Consider the following 22864-nt stretch of genomic DNA (forward strand, 5'->3'; position numbering starts at 1 on the left):
CTGCCTCCATTAAGTTTCTTAATGTTACTTTGAGGCAGAGGATGCAGACAGGGTTTTAATGAAAATCCTCAAAAGGTCAGGATAAGAACTGACAAAACAGATGGCATCATCTTTCATGGGCTATTTTAGGAATTTACTTTCAATGTGTGGAGTTCTTTGAACACAGATGCCTTAAACAGAAAATGTTGCAGCAAGCCATTTACGTATTTATTTTTATTGTTTTTAGAAGGACTGTAAAGAGGCCTAGCAAGAAATGTTGCTCATGAGGGCTTCTGTTAGGAATAGAAGTCTACATACTGAATAAAGTAAATGTTTCTTTAAATTACAACCAAATAGGTATTCTGAAACATTCATTCATTTATTTAAAATATTTTTATCCCATATTTTAATTCAATACTTTCAAGGTACAGTAGTTTAGAAAAATAATTAATTTGCAGCGCTATTTAAAAGTTGTTTAGAGATCCATCTCAAATTATCAGAGTATGAAAGAGCACACTAAAGCATAATGCAGTTTATTTGATTTTTGGCTTAACCATTGTGGCTTATTCAAAACTTGTCAGTTGAATAAACCAGGACTTAGCATCATTTGCAAACTTGGCTTATGTCAGTGCATTTGTATTAAGGTGACGACTGGGGAAGGCAATGGCAAAACACCCTGCTATAGTCTGCCAAGAAAACATCGTGAAAGCGACGTCCCCCCAATGAGTCAGACATGACTTGGTGCTTGCACAGGGGACCGTTCATCTTTTCACATCATGGCTAGATAGTCCTTGCAATAGAGGGTTATATACAAGACCTTCTTTTTCACTTAAGTATACTTAACTATCATGGTCCTAATCGAATATAGGGCATGTTACGAGAGTAAATTAAACACTCTTACTTGTGCAGCGATATTCTGATTCTTTACATTCTATGCTGAATTTAAAACTATTTCTTTGGTGCCTAAAATCCAGAGTGTAAAGGAAACAACTAGGCTTGTCCTTCTTCTAAGGAACCAGGGAAACATCCAGGAAAAAAGACATGTCAGGCAGGTCTTTCAAGTTTGTTAAGCCATTGCATGGGATTTATTAAAGGATACAGATACTTCTAAAGCAAACATCATGCTAAAGTACCAGTCTGAAATGCTTTTACTTAAAAACAGTGACATATTGTTTCACTGTGGTATAGTTACCCACTATACAAAATTGCTATTTTGTTGGGTATGTCATACCTGTGGCATATGCTTTGTTTTCAGGATCCAAACTCATTTCATAGCGCAGTGATTTCTCTTCAGTATTTTTTCAGGGACGCAGATGTACCTGATAGCTTACTTTCAGTTGTCCAGTTCCCTTACTTGCAGGATTCCAAGTGAAATGTCATTGGCTGACAGATTAAACAATTATGACACATACAGCTCATCCACCATGTAGTGATGCACATGAAAACCCTAAGGATAAAGTGATCTAAATATGCCTGTTTCAGCTACCAGTATCTTTCCTTACAACACATTTTAAACATATGCTGGGGTGACACATTATACTAACCAGATTTTGAACACATGACAAACTTCTGGTTTATGTATAATACTAAATGGATGTGTTTACATATTGCATTATGTTTTCAGCTTCCCAGAAGAATATGTCTGATACTGGAAGCTGTGCTGAAGTATGTGGAACCTTTAGCCAGTTTCAGAGCTGTGCTTAAGGAGCAGTGTCAAAAGTAGATCCCATTAATATGAAATTTACAGATTACTGTAAAAGCCAATTTCTCAATCTTAAACTCAACTTCTGCCATCTAAGGCAGTAATTTTCCTTGAATCTCTCTCCCGCATACAGCAACCAAGAAGTATAACATTGAATTACTTTTACTATAACGAAAGGTGACACAAGAATGTGAAAAGGTGTTTTATTATCTCTGTGGAAATTTCAATTCAACTGAAGTCAATAAATATATGCTATCCCTTCAGCAGTAGGAGAAATATATTACACTGATTTTATTGTTGTGATAACCAAAACACTGTTCACATGTAAGTAGACTCTGGTAATGGTTAGATATGCATTTAAAAATGACAGCTCATTGTCATTATGGTTAAACTTCTAATGTGTTAAATCAGAAGTATCTTTTCCTGTTAGCAACGAGAAGGAAGTGGCCACAGTCTTAACAAGAAGCAGTTCTTCCATTACGACAGCCTGAGCCCTTGAATATTCTGTTTCAAGTTAAGCAGCTCTTTCTCTTGTCTTGTCTTCTCTTGCTTGAAGGCCAATTTGTTTGCTTTCTTTTCCACCCTGCGTTCCTAATGGATAAAGGATTTGCAATATTAATATATCACTATGAAAATGTTCTCAAAGCAATCTACTTAATAGGAAACTGATTCAAGTGTTCTAACATGTACTAAAATTTCCTGTATAATTTTATCTAGATCCTTTCCTGAATTTTACAGGTAGATACAATTTCAGCAATATCCGTCTCAGAGCTCTTGGCAGAAGAAGATTAATGCACTAAAAAGATGTCTAATTTTTCAGATGTTAATAATTCCCTTCATACTTATTGAGCAGGGCATATACCTTCAGGTTTTCTTTTCATTGTGTATGTGTTTGCATTAATAGTAAACCAGGAGTTTTTTTTCCGTTCTGCATAGTATGTGCCTTTTAGAGAGTGATCCACGCTCTAAACAGATCAACATGAACCCCATTCTAAATCATTCCACCCACATCTGCCTAAGAAGAGGGCAGCAACACAAATCTTAGGATCTTATATCTCCTTGGTTCTTCCTAAAGAAACACTAGACAAACTATGACCTGTTGGGTCATTGTTTCAGAGATATTTCCTTACCAGATTCCTCAATGCCTTCAACAATGGCAGAACTTCTAATGTACTGCCTTCACTGGAAAAGTTCTTAAAAATTCAAGGAGGTATTTAGAGATGCATCTGCCTTGAAAATAGCTTATGTCATGCATATTGAACTGTATAGCACAGTCAAACATCAGGAGTTGACCACAGGAAATGTTTTATGACCTTTTGTATTATGTCATAAAATGTTTTATGACAATTTTTATGTCATAAAATGTTTGCTAAAATTTGCCAGATTTCAATTCCACGGGAGTCATGGGTCCCAGATTTTGGACGCATTCTGTAGGTTAGCCCATTTGAGGTACCTTGGTTCAAAAATTGTTGCCCTATGATGCACTGTTTCACCTAGTTAAAGGTTACAAACAGACAGACTCAAGAGTTTTAAGTATACAGATTCTCCACAAGAGACTAAGGGAAAAAAACTCACTGCAAGGGACTAAAGGGAAAAAAAACCTCTCCACAATGGACTATTGGGAAGACAAGTAATGTTTAGTCTGTTACAGAGTTTTCCCTTAATCCTTTGTAGAGAGAGGTTCTCTCCCCCGCATTACTAAGTGGAAAGGGTGGGGCTTGCTAATTGACATTCAGAAGCCCCACCCCTCTTGATCAGGGATTTTTTTTTTTTTAAACTAACAGGTTTCACAGCCCTGTGCTAACCCAAAATGGTCTGGCTGAGTTCTCAATTACTACTACTGAACCATGTAAGACAACAATTTGCATTTTACTCAACAAGCGTTACATATACGTGTAAATATACGTATACATGTTACATGTACCTTCACTTTTAAAAACTCATGGCAGTTTACGATAGAAGCACAAACAAAAACAATACAGGTAAAAAACAACTGTCGTCACTTCCAAAGAAAACCCCCGAACTATAAAAACAGCCCATGGCCATCATCTATGCTGATCTAAGTCAGTTGAAACAGGATTCTTTCTACTGCCTTTGGTAAGGCAAGCCCAAATCCTCAATAGATAAAGTATTCCATAAGGTGGGAGCTGCCACTGCAACGGCATGCCTGCAGGCCCCCATTCTCTTCACTTCACAAGAGGTGGAGACCCTCAGCCATCGTCCTCAAAATGAACACACAAGATAGCCTGAATCTGAGAGGGGGAGATGGTTCTGTAAGTACACAAGTGACAAGCCATATAGGGCCTTAGAGATTAAAACCAGTCCCTTGAATTGGACTTGGAAGCCTATCAGCAATTACTGCAGTGACTAAAACATTGGTGTAATGCTACTAAATCTCTGCTCTCTCTTCGTAGCTGCATCACTGCATTTTCAGCAGCTTCCAAGTCCTTTCCAAGACCCGTCTCATGAAAAATGCATAGCAGTAGTTTAATTACATGAGCCACTGTCATAAGAAGGCCAGCAGTTGGTGCTCCAGCTAGAGTTGGAAAAATCCCTCTGGTCCCAGCCCTCACCTGCAGTTTGAGCAGGTGCTGCATATCCCCAAATCATAGACCAGCTGCTTCAGTGAGAGTGCAACTCCATCTAAGAGTAACCTCAGAGCCAGGTCAAACCTGTCCAGTTCTCCATACCCATTTGGGAAGGAACAGAGCCATTAGAATGGTACCTCCAATACTCAACTCTTGCAGGTGGTCCAGAATAAAACCATGGTTGATGGTACTGAATGCTATTGAGAGGTGTAATAGGACTAGGTGAGTTACACTCCTATGATTCAGCAGAAATAGATGGTATCCTGGCTATAATAATAGTGGGGATTTTTCTTGTGTACGGTATCTCAGCTACAGTTGTTCCTTCTCTAGTACTACAGATAGCAAACTAACTTAAGGTGGTTTTTAAAAAATCTCCCTTTCTTTCTCCCACGCAAGAAAAAAAATTACTAATTTATTGATAATACCCTTTAATCTTATCTAGCCCTGTCATAGCACACCTTCTAATTAGACTCATGTCACTCCTTCATTCACTGGGATGGTTTTATAGTAGTTGTCAAGTCCTAAGTGTGTATGAAACCACAACCTCACTAAAGCTAATTTTGTTAAGTGCCTAAATGGGAATCCTAAAGAATCTAATTTGAGTTCCATCTTGTGAGAATGTCAGATATACACTAAACATTATAGTTATTTAATGCATATTTATAAGATATAATTCAGACGTAGTTATCCTTGCTTTAATTAAATTTAATAAAGATAATTAATTAAATGCCTTTATTAAAAAAAATAAAATAAAACTTACTTTTCGCTCTTCTTTGATAGCTTGTTTTCTAGCTTTCCGATCCTCCTTACTCTCATTCTTAGAGCGTGGCTGTGTGGATACTCTTGGCAAGTCACAGTCATTAATCCTTTGCATGTGCTCAGTCTGTTTAACTGTAGGTCCTCTCTGAGGCAAAACATCTAGAGGGATTCCTGTCTTCTTAGACACTTCAACTGATTTAAGCTATTAAAAATACATAGAGAGAACTAACAGTTTTTTTAAAACAATGAGTTAACTAGATCAATGAAATCTGCAGAAGCCAAAATACTAAATCAGGTACTAAACCAAACAGAATTTTTAGGTGTCATTGGGGGGAAAAAAATAGTCCCTATGTTAATTCATGTTTTGTGTGTTCACTCACTCACTCCTGTTCAGCACTTCGATAAATTTACAAGCTGGATCCAACCTTAATCCAATCTCCCTCCCCTTCCCTTTCATCATAAACAAACAGCTAGCTAGCCAGAGCCTTTTAAATCTTAATTTATATGTATCTAGGTTTTGGAGGTGATGGCTACTAGGAAGGAACTAACTTTCCTTTTTCTGCAGACTCAGACCACAAACTCTACACTATTTCTACAGCGTGTTATGATATAATTTGTAGGGCTGCTGCTTTATTTTTATTTAAAGTTAAAAATCCCTTTAGTTAAATTCTTGAGTGCACCTGTAATAGTTCTTTGGATCCCATTCATTGCAGTAAGAAGTCTTTAAATTGTATGTAATGGAAACTTCCACTCACCTTTTGGGGCACCTCAATAAGTTTTGGATGATTGTATAAGTTTGAATAAGTACCTTAAAGAGAAGACATAACACCCAAGGTTAGCTGATTAAGAAAGAAGTTATGATTTGAAATGTTTGAAACATCCTATTAATAAACAATTATTAAACCTCAAAAGATCCATGAAAGTCTTTGAGGCCAAGGAATGTGTATGATAATTAAGTGTATTATAAAAAGCAGCCTGGAGAAGATGTTGATGCTAGGGAGAGCGGAAGGCAAAAGGAAGAGGGGCCGACCAAGGGCCAGGTGGATGGATGATATTCTAGAGGTGACGGACTCGTCCCTGGGGGAGTTGGGGGTGTTGACGACCGACAGGAAGCTCTGGCGTGGGCTGGTCCGTGAAGTCACGGAGAGTCGGAAGCGACTAAGCGAATAAACAATAACATAAAAAGCAAAAGCTGCCTAAAGGAAATAAGTAAATTTGGCTCTTAGCAAAAGCAGCATTGTTCCTATAGAAATCTACATAACTCTGCATACTGCTGTTGCTGCTAAACACCAGGTCAGTCTGTAATAAAGCTTCCCTCATCTGTGATTTGATCACTGATGAGAGGGCTGACCTGGCATGTACTATTGAGACCTGGCTGGGTCTGGAAAGGGGAGTTCCTCTCTCGGAAATGTGCCCAGCTGGGTTTTGGGTGTGGCATCAGCTGAGACTCCAGGGAAAGGGTGGGGTGTGGCAATAGTTATCCGGGAGTTTCTGATGGCTTTCAGGGGCACTGCCCCACAGGTTGCCAGATGTGAGACCCTGTTCATTAAGTTGGGCTCTAGGGACCAGTTGGGATTGTTGCTACTGTTCCAGCCTCCCTGCTGTGTAGCAACCTCCCTGCCTGAGCTCCTTGACTCCATCTCAGGGTTGGTGGTGGAATTCCCCAGGGACATGGTGTTGGGGGATTTCAATCTGCCTTCCCTGGGAGTGGAGTCTGAGGTGGCTTAGTTGTTCATGGCCACCATGACAGCCATGGGCCTATCCTAGGTCATCCAAGGCCCAATGTGGGACAGTGGTCCCATGCCTGATCTGGTTTTCTTGTAGCAGCAGTGGCAAAGTGATCTGGAATTGGGGGAGCTTTCTGGGGCTTCTGTGTCATGGTTAGATCATACCCTGGTAACCATGAGATTCTCTAGCACTGCCCTCTGCTGCAGGGAGGCTGGACCTATTAGATTGGTCTGCCCCCAGCAACTGATGGACCAGGAAGGGTTCCAGAGGGAGCTGAGGGTTGTTCCTGATGGTCTGCTGCATGGCGTGGCCAAGGCTCTGGTCGTCACTTGGAATAAGAGGATGTCTGAGGGTTTGGACCGTATCACACCCATGCAACTTCTCCCAGCCCATGGATCCCATCACTCTCCGTGGTTCACAGAAGAGATTTGCTCTCAGTTGGATGCTAGCATTTTTACAGGTCCTGTGGAGATGCCTGGTGTGCAGTCTTGCCCTTTTATCTGGGAATGGTTTGAACCTGTTGGACCTGAGGAAGTGGAAAGGGTCTTTATGACTGAGTTTGGCCACCTGCTCTTTAGATCCATGCCCCACCTGGCTGACTAAGGCTGTCTGGGAGGTGAGATCTGGATGGGTTCTGGTGGTGGTGAATTCATCCTTGAAGGAGGGGGTTGTCTCTGCACACCTTAAAGAAGCCATCACTGGATCCTACCATACTGGACAACTTTTGTTCAGTGTTCAACTTTCCCTTTTTAGGGAAGGTTGTCACACAACAGCTTCAGAGGATACTAGATGAAGCTGGATCTGGACCATTTTCAGTCAGTATTCAGGCCTGGATATGGGACGGAAATGGCACCGGTTGGGCTTTTGGATGATCTCTGTGGCAGCGGAATGGGGGTAGTGCATCCATCCTTGCTCTATTTGACCTCTCAGCAGCTTTTGATATCATCAACCATGGTATCCTTCTGGACTGGCTTCGAGAGTTGAGTGTCAGCAGCACTGTATTGTGCTGGTTTTCTTCCTTTCTCTGAGGCTGGTTCCACTCAATGTTGATTGGGAGCAAGAAGTCCCACTCTCAGCCCCTTCTATGTAGGGTGAAGCAGGGCTCAGTATTTTCTCCACTCATATTTAACATCTACATGAAACTGCTGGGTGAGATCAAGGAAACTGCTGGGTGAGATACATCCCCATGGGGTGAGGTATCATCAGTATGCTGATGATACCCAGATATACATCTCTGCCCTTGGTGAGCTAAGTGATGCTGTTGATGTCCTTTCTTGGTCCCTGAAGGCTGTTGGGGCATGGATGGGGAACAGGTGTCAGCTGAACTCTGGCAAGACTGAGTGGCTTTGGGTTTTAGGGCCTTCTGCATCTGCGGATTTACCATCTTTGGTGCTGGATGGGGTTGCGCTGCCCCAAGCAGACCCAGTGCACAACTTGGGGGTTCTTCTGCATGCACAACTCCTTCTTGAAGGGCAGGTGGCAGCTGTAGCCAGACAGACCTTTGCACAGCTTTGTGTTGTGCACCAGTTGTGCCCATTCCTGGACCAGGAGGCTCTACTCTCAGTCACTGATGCCATAGTCACCTCCTGAATTGATTACAGTAATGAGCTCTACATGGGGCTACCTCTGAAGAATATCTGGAAGCTTTAGCTGGTGCAAAATGCAGCAGCTTGGGCAGTCATGTGTGCTCCAAGTTCTGCACACATTACACTTCTGCTATACGAGCTACATTGGTTGCCAGTTTGCTTCCAGGTCCAATTCAAGGTGTTGGTTACAACTTTTAAAGATCTACGTGGCACGGGACCAGGATATTTGGGGGACCGCCTCTCCCCACTTACATCTACCAATCCCATAAGGTCCGGTAGGAGAGGCACGTTGCGGGTCCCATTGGCTCAGGAATATCATCAGGCAGGACCTAGGAAGAAAGCCTTTTCTCCTGTAGCCCCCAACCTGTGGAATGTCACTCCCCCCAAAGTGAGGATGGCCCCAACCCTGATGGCCTTCCAGAAGGCCTTTGAAATGTGGCTTTGTCAACTAGCCTGTGGATCCCATCGTAGAGTGGAGCCTGCCAGATGGTTGTATGACAGTTAATGGAATGCCCTCTCTGAATGCTTTCCTGCCATTTTATTTGTTTTCATCTCATTCTTATTTTAACTTAAATTGGTTGTTTTCATGGTTTTTATATAGTCTTGATTATTATTATGTACGCCGCCCAGAGTCACTATGTGAGATGGGCAGCTGTAAAAATGTGATTAAATAAATACTCACTTAAAATGGATTCACAATCCCATTTTTCTTTGTGTTCTTCAATAATTAAAGTTACAATTTCTTCAATTTCTTCTTTTTCATTCAAGAGCAACTCTGGTTCTTTCTTGGTTTCAATGCCATCAAGTTTCACACAACTTTTAGAGAAAATGAGAGATACATAAGGCAGAAATATAAATTAAAATCATTTTGAAGACCTGCCATTTTAAAAACCTGCCAGCTTTTCTCACTTAAATGAGTATTATTTAGACTATATACATTTATCTGCTATTGCAGAATTAGCACATGAACATCTTTTGAAAGGTGTAATTTGGAATAGTGGTGTCCCTTAACTAGATTTAAATTGTATCCAAAGGAACAATGTCCCAATGCAAGCAAAGACCATTAATTTTCCCTAATATCCCTGTACCCATTTACTCTGTGTGTCTGTGTGCCTTTGAGTCAGTGCTGACTCCTGGCGACTGCCTGGACAAACCCCTGTGATTTGGGGGACAAGATTTCAGAAGTGGTTTGCCCTTGCCTGCTTCCTAGGGCTGAGAGAGAGTGACTGGCCCAAGGTCACCCAGCTGGCTTTGTGCCTAAGGCGGAACTAGAAATCATGGTCTCCTGTTTCTAGTCTGGTGCCTTAACCACTCCACCACACTGGCTCTCTTTTACTCTATTAATTTACTCTTTTATTTATTCATTTACTCTATGGAGAGTAAATAATGATTGGGGAATTCCTGTAACAGAATAGGATGAGGCACAACAAATTACAGAAAGGCAGAAAAATTATATATCTGTGCTAGAAATACTTTTCACTAGAGCAATGCCACCACTGGATACAACATTATTATAACATGCTTCTGCAGTATCAACAATTACCTTGGCTTTACAAATCTAAGCTTACATAACCACATGCATTTCACCTTAACATTGTTAATGGTTTATTTAGTTGTCAGAACTTTGTCAGTATCACATGGTTTTTTAGCAAAAAGATTCACTTTTCTATCTTGGGTTTTGCTTTTTTTTTTTTTAATAAAAGGAACAGAACGAACAGTAATATTCAGGATACTGTAATGCTATTTAAGGAAGCTAGTTACTGTTAAGAATTCAACTGACAATTGACTTGAAACCAGAAATACTGGAAAGAAAACTGGTATGTCTTCTCAAAATACAAATGTAAGCCCCATTCAAGTCATAAACATCCTTATTTTCAAGCTGACCGGAATGATGTAGCACATTACAGGATCTTTGGACTTTTTAAGGACTTAGATTGGACAGTTAATTATGCTTTAAACCACTGTTTTGATATTAGTGATATGATTAGCATTTTATCTGTAAATTGCTCATTGTTGAAGAGGTACACAGAAGTTTCCTAAGAAGCATGCTACCAGTAAGAACACTTTACACACTCCTTTGCTTTCTCCCTGAAGTAGTCATTCAAAACTTCTTGTAATCGAGTACTGTCATTTTGAATGAAGCCTTCTAATTCGGCATTATCCAGTGGTCCAATTTCATCATCATCAAATTGTTCAAAGAACTAAACACACAAAAAAAATCATAATATTCAAAGTCAATTCAAAGTACATATTGGATGTAAATACAGTAACAATTGAATTGCACAGAAAAATATTTGAAAACAATTATTTTACATTTTTTCCCTTTTAAATAAGAAGCTATTGACAAAACTCATGTAATATAAAGTTACTGTTAGTCTAGTGATTAAGACAAGAAATAAGGTACAAGTCAGGATAAGTCATAGCATTAGATGTTATAAAATTCTTTAAAATTCTTTTTATTTAGTAGTAGTGGGGAAAAAATAAAGCAATCATTTACATATATGGAGTATTAAGAAATCAGAATTAAAATTAATATTTTCCAAATGTATCTTAATAATTACAATAACCGTTCTGAGTTTATTTCACCTTCTCAAATCTTTCATCCAGAAGTGTTAATTGTTCATTTCTTCTCATTACTGAAGAGGTCATAGAATACTCTGTGAAACGGCTCTTGGTCTCTTCTTCCATGAAGAGAAATTCTTTCATCTTCCCTTTGAGATCACTGTCATCTGACAAAGGACCTTCAGAATCATATTCTTCATCGCTCTGAAAATCTTCTCCATCCTCCACATCCTCCCATGCATCTTCATCTTGGGATTTAGGTTCCCTGTGAAAAGCATATACATTAATTGGCTTCCTTAGATTTACATTTACTTTACTAATATGCTGATTATTACTTCATGATTTTTCATGTACTACAGTATAGCTAAGGATAAAATAGTAATTGATCAAGACCTGAAAAAGGTATATACAAATGAGTTTAAATGTAGTCCCTTCTAGTGTCTCTGCTCTTAAAGGGTGGAGTAATTCTGATTCACCCAGTAGTGGAATTCCTCCCCATTAGAAAAACTGAATAAGATAAAAATATGGCAATATGTTTTCCATTCCATTACCAAGGGACTTCCTTCTCCAGTTCTAGGCTCCCAGGTTTATTAGCTCTTAACATGAAGTCATCTTCAAGCAGATTATCTGGATTGTCAAAATCAAAGTCGTCATCAAGTGCTGCAATAATGTCGGGATCAAGGTCTGGCCTAGGCCCTATTGTTAGATAAAAAACAATGTTAAAAAGCAGTTTTGACAGCATTAAGCCATTTCTCAGAACTGTCTGTTTGCCCTGAACACAAGTTCTTCCCCAAACAGAAAAAAATATTTCACTACAACAGCAATCAGTTAGAAAACTACCTTCCCCTGTTACCCTCAGAACAAACTTGAGAATTTTCCAGAGGTGTTTTAAGACTATTCCATTGAATGGAATAGTCTTTGGGGCCTAAATTAATTAAATGATGTTCTGTTCTGAGGGAGAAGTGAGCTCAAATCTGCTTTTGTTAACCATCTGTAGTGAATGTAGCCTCTTTTCCTGGCAACAGGCTTAGATACCCCAACACACTTCCCTCAGGCAGGCTTCAGGCTCAGACAGAATATAGATCCCTCAGATGAGGTATGATGTTTAGTCACATGCTGCCCTTCCCATTGCTGGAAGTAGAACAAGGGCTTGATCATGTTAAAATTCAGTGAGAAATCTGGAGTGGCTGAAAAAAGCTGGAGAAAGGACTTCCATCTCCCCATAGCCTCTAAGGAAAGCTTGAAAATCCCAAGAAACCTGGAACCTCCAGGAGCTCTGAAGCAGAGAATCACAGGTAAATATCTAGCCAGGAATATTATGCTAGGTTGGATTTGTGTTCTGTGTGGTGCCAACTCTAATTTCCCATATCTCTCTGTACATGCTAGTGAATTCTGTGTAATTTCAACATTTATACATTCTTCAAGCTGAGCATGAAGCTATATCTGAATTTATAATTTTCCTGTGATCTATAAGTTAAAAGCCCTTCAGCATCTCCTCTGAGATTCTGCCAGAGAACTTTCTATTCGCAGCAGACCGTAGCACTGCATTTTCTTGTGTAAATTTATTTTGCGTTGCCAGCTGTATTATGATCTGACCATTTCTATAATTTAGCCTTACCAACTGGGTTATTTGCATTTTAATATTTAAAGTTAAAAAGGGGTTTAATATTTTATTTTTTTAAATAAAGCTAATTTTGTTTATCTCTGGTTAGACTGATCTATCTCCCAAGGAGGGAAGGAAGGGTTGAAACAATTAATCGCACAGTTCTAGACCAATTGTCCAGGAAGTTGTTTTTGCTTTTTCCATTTTTAACTTTCAGAAAGGCAGCACAGATTGTGAGAGCTGTATTATATACTGGTATTATGGCATGGATGCCAGATGAGGCATCCCTGGAAGATACAGGGTGGCAGTGGGACTAACAAGCTACTATCCCAAATCATGAGGGAGGGACAGGGTGTGAAGATCCAAAGGAGTTCTGGGAGAGGAGGTTTGCACAGCACAGGTTGCAGACATAATTTAAAGGAGCAACAACAATCACATTTTTGCCTTCTGGCACATTTGCCCAATTTTATCCAGTGCAAATTAAACACCTAGGAATGTAACAAAAATAGAGTAACATAAGCCATCTACGAAAGAGCAACCACTAATTTGAAGGGGGGAAAAAGGAATTTCCTAACAGGATGTCTCTCTTTATATATTGTTTTAGTTATTAATTTCTTTTCCAGTTTTTGCTGTTTTTATCTGATGGACTAGTTCTGCATTTTTGAAGGAAGGAATCAACTTGAACCCAAAGGAAGCATAAAATGGATTGCTAGGCCTATGCACAGCTTTGAAAAGAAGTTTCCCTTTGACAAAGCTCCTCTTCAAAGCTGCTTTATGAAGCAATGCAGCCTTCCTACTTCTAGAAATGAAGTGGCTGTTTTGCTTTGCCTCCTTAGGCTATAGCCAGCTAAGATACTTCTGCACATGCACTTTATATGTGTTCAACCCTCTTTCAAAGCTTCTGTCAGCAACTGGAAGTACCAGATGATGATTCTGTTCATATGGTATTAGTACAGAACCCTTTTCCAGAAATTAGAATTGCTGCATTGAGCTTTTAGGAGAACAGTGTTGTCTTCTTGCCTTAATGAAGATAATGTGTGCCTCAGTGGCACAAGGCATCCCATCAGGGCAAACAACTATCTTACGCTCCCTTGAAATTTATCGCTTTTTATAGATTAGGACAGTAACAGAATTCTGCAACCACACATATGTCAATAATTATGTGAAAGACAGATTAAGCCTGCATTATGGAAAATGCTTCATTTTACACATCAAGATATAAATGCACATAAAAGATTGTATTGTAAATATAGTACCTGGAATAGGAGCAGCTTTATTTAATAGTCCCACATCTTCTTCAAATTCTGATGCAAACACTGAGGAGGGGAGATTAATGGTGGGAGCCTAAAGAACAAAGAATACATAGCATTTTCTTTAAAAATATTCAAGACACCAAATGTCCTGAACTGAGTTTCTAGCATATACTATTCATTTGATACTTGTCTCTATCTTTTGAAATCTAAGAATCAGCATATATACATTTCCCCCCATTCTTTACAGCTGAGTTTGTAAGAAACTATTTTATTGTACAAGCATTTCTGGAACATGTTAACAAGCAAGCCCTAATTTATCACCAGTTTTTAAAATGGATAAATAATTCTTTAAAAAACCCAAACTACACTAATAGTTACAGTGTGAGAAAATATGCTAAATATAGCTTGATACAATAACTTGAACCTCATCCACCATTACACAATTTATCAACTGATTTGTGTTGGTAACAATTTTTCATTACATGATACATAGTGCAAATCTGTTCATCTCCTTAATATACATTTTTGGAATGCTGTCAATAATTTTATTAGTACCCCTAATGAATGAAATGAGGTAGCCCTTTAGGTCCATCATAAGAGAGTTCAGAGTAAATAGGTGATTGAGGAAGGTACATGATAACCAAAAACATTGTTTAAAAGTTTAAACTCTAACTTTAAGAAGTACTACTAGTTTCAATTGAAGAGAATATTTGTAGCTCAGGGTTGAACTGTGGAGTCCTTGGTGCTCTCTGAGCCTTGTTGTTTTTTTGCAGATGTTTCATTGCCAGACTAGGCAACATCTTCAGTGAGGAGAGAGAGTGGGCCTTGCTCTCAGTTTATATACCATGGCTTGCCCTGCTTGTGTTGGTGGGGGTGTTGTTCTCTCCTTGGGAGTTCTTTGATTGGGCTGTTGTTTGCTGCTTGGTTGATTGCCTAAGTTAATAGTTCCTTGATTAGGGTGTATTGTGCTATTTGATTGTTCATCTGGTGTTAATCCTAGTGTTGATTTTTGCATATCTGGGTGTTGATTGCTGGCAAGGGAGTGTACTGGTTTTATGGCTTTTCTACTGTCTCTTTTGAATGGTATGTAAATGTTGTTTACCTCTGTGTGTCTGTTGATGGCTGCTTTGTCTGAGTACCAGGCTTCCAGGAATTCTCTGGTGTTTTTGGATTTGGCTTGGTTTAGGATGCTCAGAGTTTCCTGGTTGAAACTATGGTTGAGTCTGTCCATGTGTTGTGAGATTAAGGAGTTCTCATCATGTCTTCTGACTGCTAGTTAGTGTTCGTGGATGTGCTCTGCTAGTCTTCTGCTTGTCTGTCCTACATAGTGGCTGTTACAGTCTTTGCATTGTATGTTGTAAATAACTCCTGTTTATTCTTCTTCGGCTATTGGGTCTTTTGGGTTGCTTAATATGTTTTGAAGAGTTTTAGTTGGTTTATGTGCTATGGTGATGCCATGTGGTTGTAACAATCTGTTGGTGGTTTCTGAGATGTTTCTGATGTATGGTAGTGTTATCCTTTTCATAGTTTCTATTGGTTAGGTAAACTGAGAGCAAGGCCCACTCCCTCTTCGCACTGAAGACGTTGCCTAGTCTGGCAATGAAATGTCTGCAAGAAAACAACAAGGCTCAGAGACCACCAAGCACTACTAGTTTGATTTGAACATACATACCATAAATAAAGGAAATATCAACACAGCAGCCAAGAACATCTTTACTTACTGGAATGTGTTGAATTTCCTCTTCTACCTCCCCTTCTGCAGACACTACAATCCTGCCTTGATTTGGTAAGCTTGATGGAACAAGTTCAGAAGATGCAGAAGCTTCCTTCAAATGTTGCAAGTAGTCATAATCATCATCAAAGAATACTCCATATTTCTGCTGTTCTTCTCTTCTTTTTTCATCATCCCCCTATAAGTTTTGGGGGAGAAGGAAATTACTGAATTTAGCTAATGCTGCTGTCAAACATAAAGCAAAAGATAACTGTGTTTTTTCAAAAAGGCATTATGATAAAAGCAAATCTTTCCAGAAAAACACACACATGATGTTCCAATTACTTTCTATGCATTTTTATTGTAATGTTGATGCTTAAAGAGAATTCAGAATTCCTCTACTAGGAAGAACATATGAAGAGCCCTGTCATATTTTCTACAGCATCCTACTTCCCACAGTGGCCAACTCAAGTGCCTCCAGAAAGCCCATAAGCAGAATATGACAATAGCCCTTCCCTATGCTTTCACATGAACTAAACATTAAGCTGCTTTTCTTCAGCACTGTCACTTCTTATTACCTTTAATGCAGGCAACAGAACTCTCTGGGGTGCACTATCATCCACGGTCAAAGGGTCCTTCTGACTTCTGTGTACTAAATGAAATGTTACAGCATTTTTCTTCTCTATGAAAGGTTTCTTCCGTCTGTGGGGCTACAAAACAAGAGACATTTAGCTGAAAATGGAATAAAACTGATAAGGTTTCCTACTTATCTAAATAAATGGGTTATCCGTGATGCAAGTCCTCCCTAGGAACGTAATTGTCAAAAAAATAATCCCTACACTGCCCAGAGTCACATTACTCTGAGCTGGGCAGCCATATAGACCTTATAAATAAATAAATCTGTTACATCTTTATTTAGTTAACTGATGCAAATAAATATTTAGAATTCTTTTAGCTTTTCAAAATTAGTTAGGTGTAAACCCAACCAAGATAGATTGATCTGAGCTTTGTTGGGATGGTTTGTGTGTTTCTAGGGTTGTCCAGAACACAAAGTAGTTTGTGGTGTTCTAGACATGTTCTGGCACAGATATGTTTGGATCACCCCACTGCAGAGAATTTCTACACTGAATATTTTTCCCATTGATGTTTTTATGGTTATATCTTGCAGGAGATCCTGATGGCTTCTCAAGTTCCTTGACTTTACAAACCAAATATTACCAAAATATCTCTTCAGTTTATAATAAAAAGCATAAAACCAAATCAAAGCCAAAATAGTAAAAATGGATATAAGTGATAATAATTAAAATTAAAATAAAAGGTCTTCTCCAAAAAGATCTATTTTAAGGCCTTCCTAAAAAGCAAACAATGAAGTTAGATTCCACAGCTCCAATGAACTTGAGTAGATACAAAGAAGACTGAACTTCAAGTTGCCAAGAGACAAGCCTTCAGCAGAGCAGGTGAATCATCTCAGATGTTCCCAGTGTATGGGGGGGGGGCAGTGGAAATTATAAATGAGGTATTTTCTCAGTTAACCCAAACCATTTGGATTTTAAAAATAATAAGCAATTTACTGTATATCAGGAAACAAATCAGCAGCCAGGACACCTTCAGCATAAGACCTTGACTATTTATATCTTTAAGGAACTCCACCTTAGCAGCAACTAGGAAAGTAAGGTGAACAAACACTTCCAAGTGTCACATTTGCTCCAGTCTTCATGGAAGAAGACAGGAGGGGGGATTGATATAGTCATGATTACTGTTTCCTATACAGGTCCCGTATCACATGCAATTTGAGTCCCCCATTTGGGGAGATGGGCAGTGATAAAAATTTAAATAATAAATAAATAATAAATTTGCAACTACCTTTACCAGTCTCCTGTAAATAGTTAAGTTTTTCAGTATTGCTATGTGAAGCCATAAAATATGTGTAGCATCCAGAATCTGTCACCACTTAGGTATCTGTGGGAGGCTTCCTGCTGGCAAAGTCCTATTGATCTGGTCAAGCATCCACCATTTTATTTATTACAAGTTTTCAAATGGCAAGCTGTTCTTGTTCCATACCATTTTCATTAACTACACATGCAGCAGAGTCTAACAGCCCCGTATTTAAATTAGCTGTGGTTTCCAAGTAACGCAGCCCCAGATACAATGCTTGCATGGCATTACATGATATTATGTGCTGCTGCCTGAATGTGCTGGGCCTCTATATGAATTTTGCTGGATTTCACCCATCCCGAAAAGTCCCCAGTGAAAGATACAGCAAAGTCACAAATATGATGTCCATGTCACGTGTGAGATGATAGCGGGAGGAATTCCCTGACATTTGCCTCCATTTCTATCCCAAGGTTATGTCTGTTTATCTTCCACATCTACTTCTTGGTTATAGTTTTTAAGTTTAAGACTCAAACTAGCTTAGCTTGGTCCCCATCTTCCTCCATAAAAGGGACGGAGAACTGATAACTAAAGCTCCAGGCTGCCAGCCTGCTCGCGTCTGAACTCGTGTCTTCACGCGCCACTTACCATGGTGCGAGTTCTCCGACACGCGCAACCCTCACGCGCCGAAGGTTCTACGGAACTCGCGAGCGAGTTCCCAAACAGAAAACTCCACACCTGACAAACCCTGCTGCTTCACACCCTCCCTGCTCCGGAAAGGAATCGGTCTTCCCAAGCCGTCGCTCTTATTTTCCGATCTCGTTGTGCAATTCCGCCATCTTGGAATATACCAATTGATGCTAAAAAGGAGGGCAAGCAAATAAATTGGCTGGCTACATTTCCAGCACCGCTAAAAGTATCATCGAGCGAGAAACGAGTACAATTTTGCTTTCTATGCAAGAATAACGATTTCATCCTGAGAAAGGCCCCAACAAAACAACAATCCTCAACAATGCGCTCTCCCTTTCCCAGCGGAAGTATTGATAGAAAAGAAAAAGCGCTAAGTAAGGGCTAGAGCGGCATAGTCACAGTTCCACAGAGACGTTATAGGCGCAGGGTGATGTCGCTCTATACAAAAAAAAAAAATCTTTGGCCGACCGGAAATGCCCATAAAGATGAGACGGCGTCGTTTTTAATCACGTGATCTTTTGTGGATTATAGCGTGTGTACGCTGCGTGACTGGTCGGTGTATTTACTTTCCTTTGGAAGTTGGTTTATTTAAAAAATGCTGAGAGTGTCAAATAAAATTAAAACACATTCCTATCTGAATGGGGTCGCACTCCCTTGTCGAGTTTGGGGTCCAACATTGACTCTGGTCTGCCATATAACGCTGGTGTCAAGGAGGAACCCCATCGCCTGGCTTAGCCGGAGCCGTTGGAGGAAAAAGACGGGCTTCCGGGGCTGATGAAATGTGGCTTCAAGGCTAGGTTTTTTTACTGTGTTGTTCGCGGAGAGGCCTGTGAAGATGATCCAGAAATTAGCTGGCTGAGAATATGGCAGTGTGGATGGTGACTGGTGCCTCTGAAAGCCCTGTATTATCTCACATGCTGGAACAGTGTTACCCGGGACCAGTGGGTTGGTTTAGTGAGCCAAATTCAAGGGGCTCCTGGTGGAGTTTAAAACCTAACATAGCTTTAGGCCCACTTATCTGCAGGAATGCCTATTTCTGTACTGCCCTCTCCACCCTTTCATATCATCGACAGGCACCTTTTGCCGGCACATTTAATGTCAGTAATCAAGTTAGCTTTTTCCATGGGGAGGGCATATTGGAAAATAAACTTCTATTTGAGTTTACCTAGTCTAGGGGGCTTACAACTGTTATTTACCAAGGACTTTTACTGTCATACTTGTTTTGGTATTTTACTGTTTGTGTCTTTAAAAAAAAACATTTAATGGCTGTTTGAATGGATTCTTATAGCTCCACATGGAGAAATGTAGAGGACAAAATATCAGATACAAGAGCAGTCACATAGGATTGAAGCACTAATTTAAACATTTTGTACACTAGTAAATTATGAATAGACTGTAAAAGGGAGACAGTACTTCTGGCTCACCTCTCAAAAAACCCACTGTTTTGCATACAGGGTATCTCTGTGTTTGCATGACATACATAATCATGGTTAACTGAGGGTTTACCAAAATACACTAAACTACTATCTGGGCTCACACAATACTATGATCAATCAACTATCCTACCATATTTAACTTACTATATTAAATAAACCCAACTATGTGAAAGAGAGTATCAACACACTATAAATTTCTTACAGTCTGTAATACTAAAGTGATCGTTACTATATGGCATATCTGTGAAGAACTTCTAGAGTTAAAAGTAACTTTCAAAAACCATGAGTTTGAATGTTTACAGGAGTTGTTTGTTTTATAATATTAACGTCAAACTAGGTTGCTTGTATATATTCCTGCTTTTTGGCCAGACAGGATCTCAGACTGTCTCTGCCTTCAGACATTACAGTGTAAAAAGATGAAATAAAAACAATTTAAAAAAGGAAGAGGACCGGCACTAATTCTTAATTTTTTATATTTATATCACAACCAAAATTTGTTAAAATTGGATATTACAATTCAAAACAGCTTTAATACACCTCCAATATTGTACAATATTCTAAGCTAAAATATATTTGGCTAGTCTGTGGGTGATGTTGCATAGCTATACTTTTGTAACTTGTATAAAAAGGAAAACAGGTAATAGCTCTTTCATTTGATTCCAATAGAAGAGAATATATGTAGCTCAGGGTTGAACTGTGGAGCCCTTGATACTCCCTAAACTTGGATGTTTGCTTGCCATGCAAGTGTTGGTGGGCGTATGGGGGATAAGATCAAAATACCCAGAATCATGGACCTCATCCACCTCTGCCTCACTAAACTACTTTCAATTTGATGGACAAATATACCAACAAATCAGAGGAACACCCATGGGATCCCACTCTTAGGACTCATAGTGGAGACCACAATGCAGCGTCTAGAAACTATAGCACTCCCACACATACAACCCAAAGTATGGATCCGATATGTAGATGACACTTTTGTCATAATAAGAAAGAAACAACTAGAGAAGACACATGAAACTATCAACATCTTCAAAGGAATAAAATTCACAAGGGAAGAAGAAAACACACTACCCTTCCTAGATATCCTCATCAGCAGAGGAAACAATGGCAAATTAGAAATGCAAGTCTTTTGAAAAACAACCACACAGGATAGATGATAGAAATTAAATGTTGTAACCATAGAGTAAGAGGTAAATTTATAATTGTACTTAGAACTGCTGTAAAGAACATAGGAAGCTACTTCTTTGTATCTCTTTTTTCTTTTCTCTTTCTTGCACTTTTAACTTTCTCTTTTCTTTTTCTTACTTTATATTAGTGTGTACTAGTTTTTATCTTCCTTTTTAAAAATCTTTAATAAAAATTATATATAAAAAAAGAAAAACAACCCACACTAACCAAGTGCTCCATTACCAAAGTAACATCCCAACCTTGGTAGTTCCTTGATTAGGGTACTTCTTGGGCTATTATGTCTTTGGTTTGATAAGACAACCCACACTAACCAAGTGCTCCATTACCAAAGCAACAACCCAACCTCCCTCAAGAGGAGCTGTGTAAGAACATTCAGACGACTGCAAATGCACTGCAGCAACCCAGAACAGCAGAAAAAGGAAACAGGCTGCCTATACAACATCTGCCAAGAAAATGGATACCCACACATCCATTATCAAAAAGTGCCAGACCACTCAACCCACTACAGCACAACCAACACAAGCTATGAAAAGGATAACACCACCATACATCAGAAACATCTCAGAAACCACCAACAGACTATGACAACCACACGGCATCACCGTAGCTGTCAGGCTCAGCCCAGGAACAACGAAGAGTCAGTCCATTCTAACTCCAGCTCTCTATTTGCTCACCCCATATAGACAGAATCTTGCCAGACTAAAGCCACTCTACCTAACCTCAGGGGAAATAACCTGGGAGAGCTCTAGGGCAGGGCTACCCTGAACCTCTTCATTTTCCCACCATTGCCCCCTGGACTGTGCCTCCACTTCTCTCCTCCACCTCCTTGGAATGTGCTCCCTCCTTCCTGAGAACCAGCGGCACCACTGAAATCCCCCACATCAACCCCCACTCTTCAGAGACACATTCCCTAACAGTAGCACACAAACCAACTAAAGCCCTCCAAAACATCTTAAGCAAACCAAAAGACAAAGTAGCCCAAGAAGAAAAATCTATAACATATGGTGTAAGGACTGGAACAGCCACTATGTAGGACAGACAGGCAGAAGACTAGCAGAGTGTATCCACAAACACCAGCTAGCAGTCAGAAGACACGATGAGAATTCCTTAATCTCACAACACATGGACAGACTCAACCATAGTTTCAATTGGGAAACTGTGAGCATCCTAGACGAAGCAAAATCCAAAAATGCTAGGGAATTCCTGGAAGCCTGGCACTCAGACACATCAGCCATCAATAGACACAGAAATAAACCATATTTACACACCATTCAAAAGAGGCAATAAGAAAGCTAAGAAGGAAACAAAAAGACCAGAACACATTCTCTCCAGCAACCTGCACCCAGATAAGCAGGGATTATCACTAGACTAACAAGCAGAAAACGGTACCCTAATCAAGGAACTACCAAGGAGAAAACCACATCCCTACTAACATTGGCAGGGCAAGCTACTGTATTTAAACAGGCAGCAAACCCCACACTTGTTAGCACTGATGATAATACCTAGACAGGTAATGAAACATCTGCAAGCAAACATCAGAAAGCACCAAGGACTCTTTCATTTGACTTTGATTCTTAGTGACTGTTAAAGCTACCGTATCTGAAAACATCTGCAAAATCTGCAAACATTTAGAGAACCACTAGATGGCAGCAGAGAGGCAAAAAATCAATGGTACCAATGGTCATCTGGATATTTGCAGCCCAAATATAGTAGCCTTAGACTATGTGGGCACATTCATGCACTTTTCATAGCAACAATGTGCAAACAATTTGTCACGTTCTTCAAGATTGTTTTACTTCTCGTCTAACATACAGCCCTGGAATTTCCTGGTAATTTTCATCCAAGTATTAACTTCTACTGATCCTGCTTAGCTTCCACACCCAAATAAAATCAGCTAGGTACTGCCACAAGCTGACCATCTCCAAAATTAATACAGTGCAGCTGGAAGCTTCTCCCCTGCTCCCAATTATTTTACCTTATCTTTGCCTTCTTGAGCCTAGTTAGAATCTTCATTTTCTTGTTATAGATAGTCCTGTTTGTTGTGTGAAAAGAGCCTCTGCTGGGTTGATCAATTACACTATAAGTTTGCTTTTAAGATTTTTTAGAGTATAATGTTTACATAGGAATATGGATAGGTTTTCAGGAAACTCAGTGGGTGTTACTGCTAAGTACATATACTGTATATAAAATAATACTTTCTGATA

At 39.5% G+C, this 22864-nt stretch overlaps 1 protein-coding gene across 1 annotated transcript; it reads right to left on the minus strand.

The window, feature by feature from the left end:
- Positions 1 to 1870: 1870 nt before the first annotated feature.
- On the minus strand, positions 1871 to 18145 carry LTV1 (LTV1 ribosome biogenesis factor). The gene is made up of 11 exons (XM_063309168.1): positions 17992 to 18145; positions 16050 to 16181; positions 15482 to 15670; positions 13764 to 13851; positions 11456 to 11600; positions 10929 to 11169; positions 10416 to 10543; positions 9025 to 9158; positions 5784 to 5836; positions 5030 to 5230; positions 1871 to 2272 (listed from the first exon to the last, which is right to left on the minus strand). Exons 1-11 carry the CDS (start codon positions 17992 to 17994, stop codon positions 2159 to 2161), a joined length of 1428 nt encoding a protein of 475 aa, XP_063165238.1. The 5' UTR covers positions 17995 to 18145; the 3' UTR covers positions 1871 to 2158.
- Between the last annotated feature and the right edge of the window lie 4719 nt (positions 18146 to 22864).

Source organism: Candoia aspera, chromosome 1, assembly GCF_035149785.1.
Source record: "Candoia aspera isolate rCanAsp1 chromosome 1, rCanAsp1.hap2, whole genome shotgun sequence".
Classification (NCBI taxonomy): Eukaryota; Metazoa; Chordata; class Lepidosauria; order Squamata; family Boidae; genus Candoia; species Candoia aspera.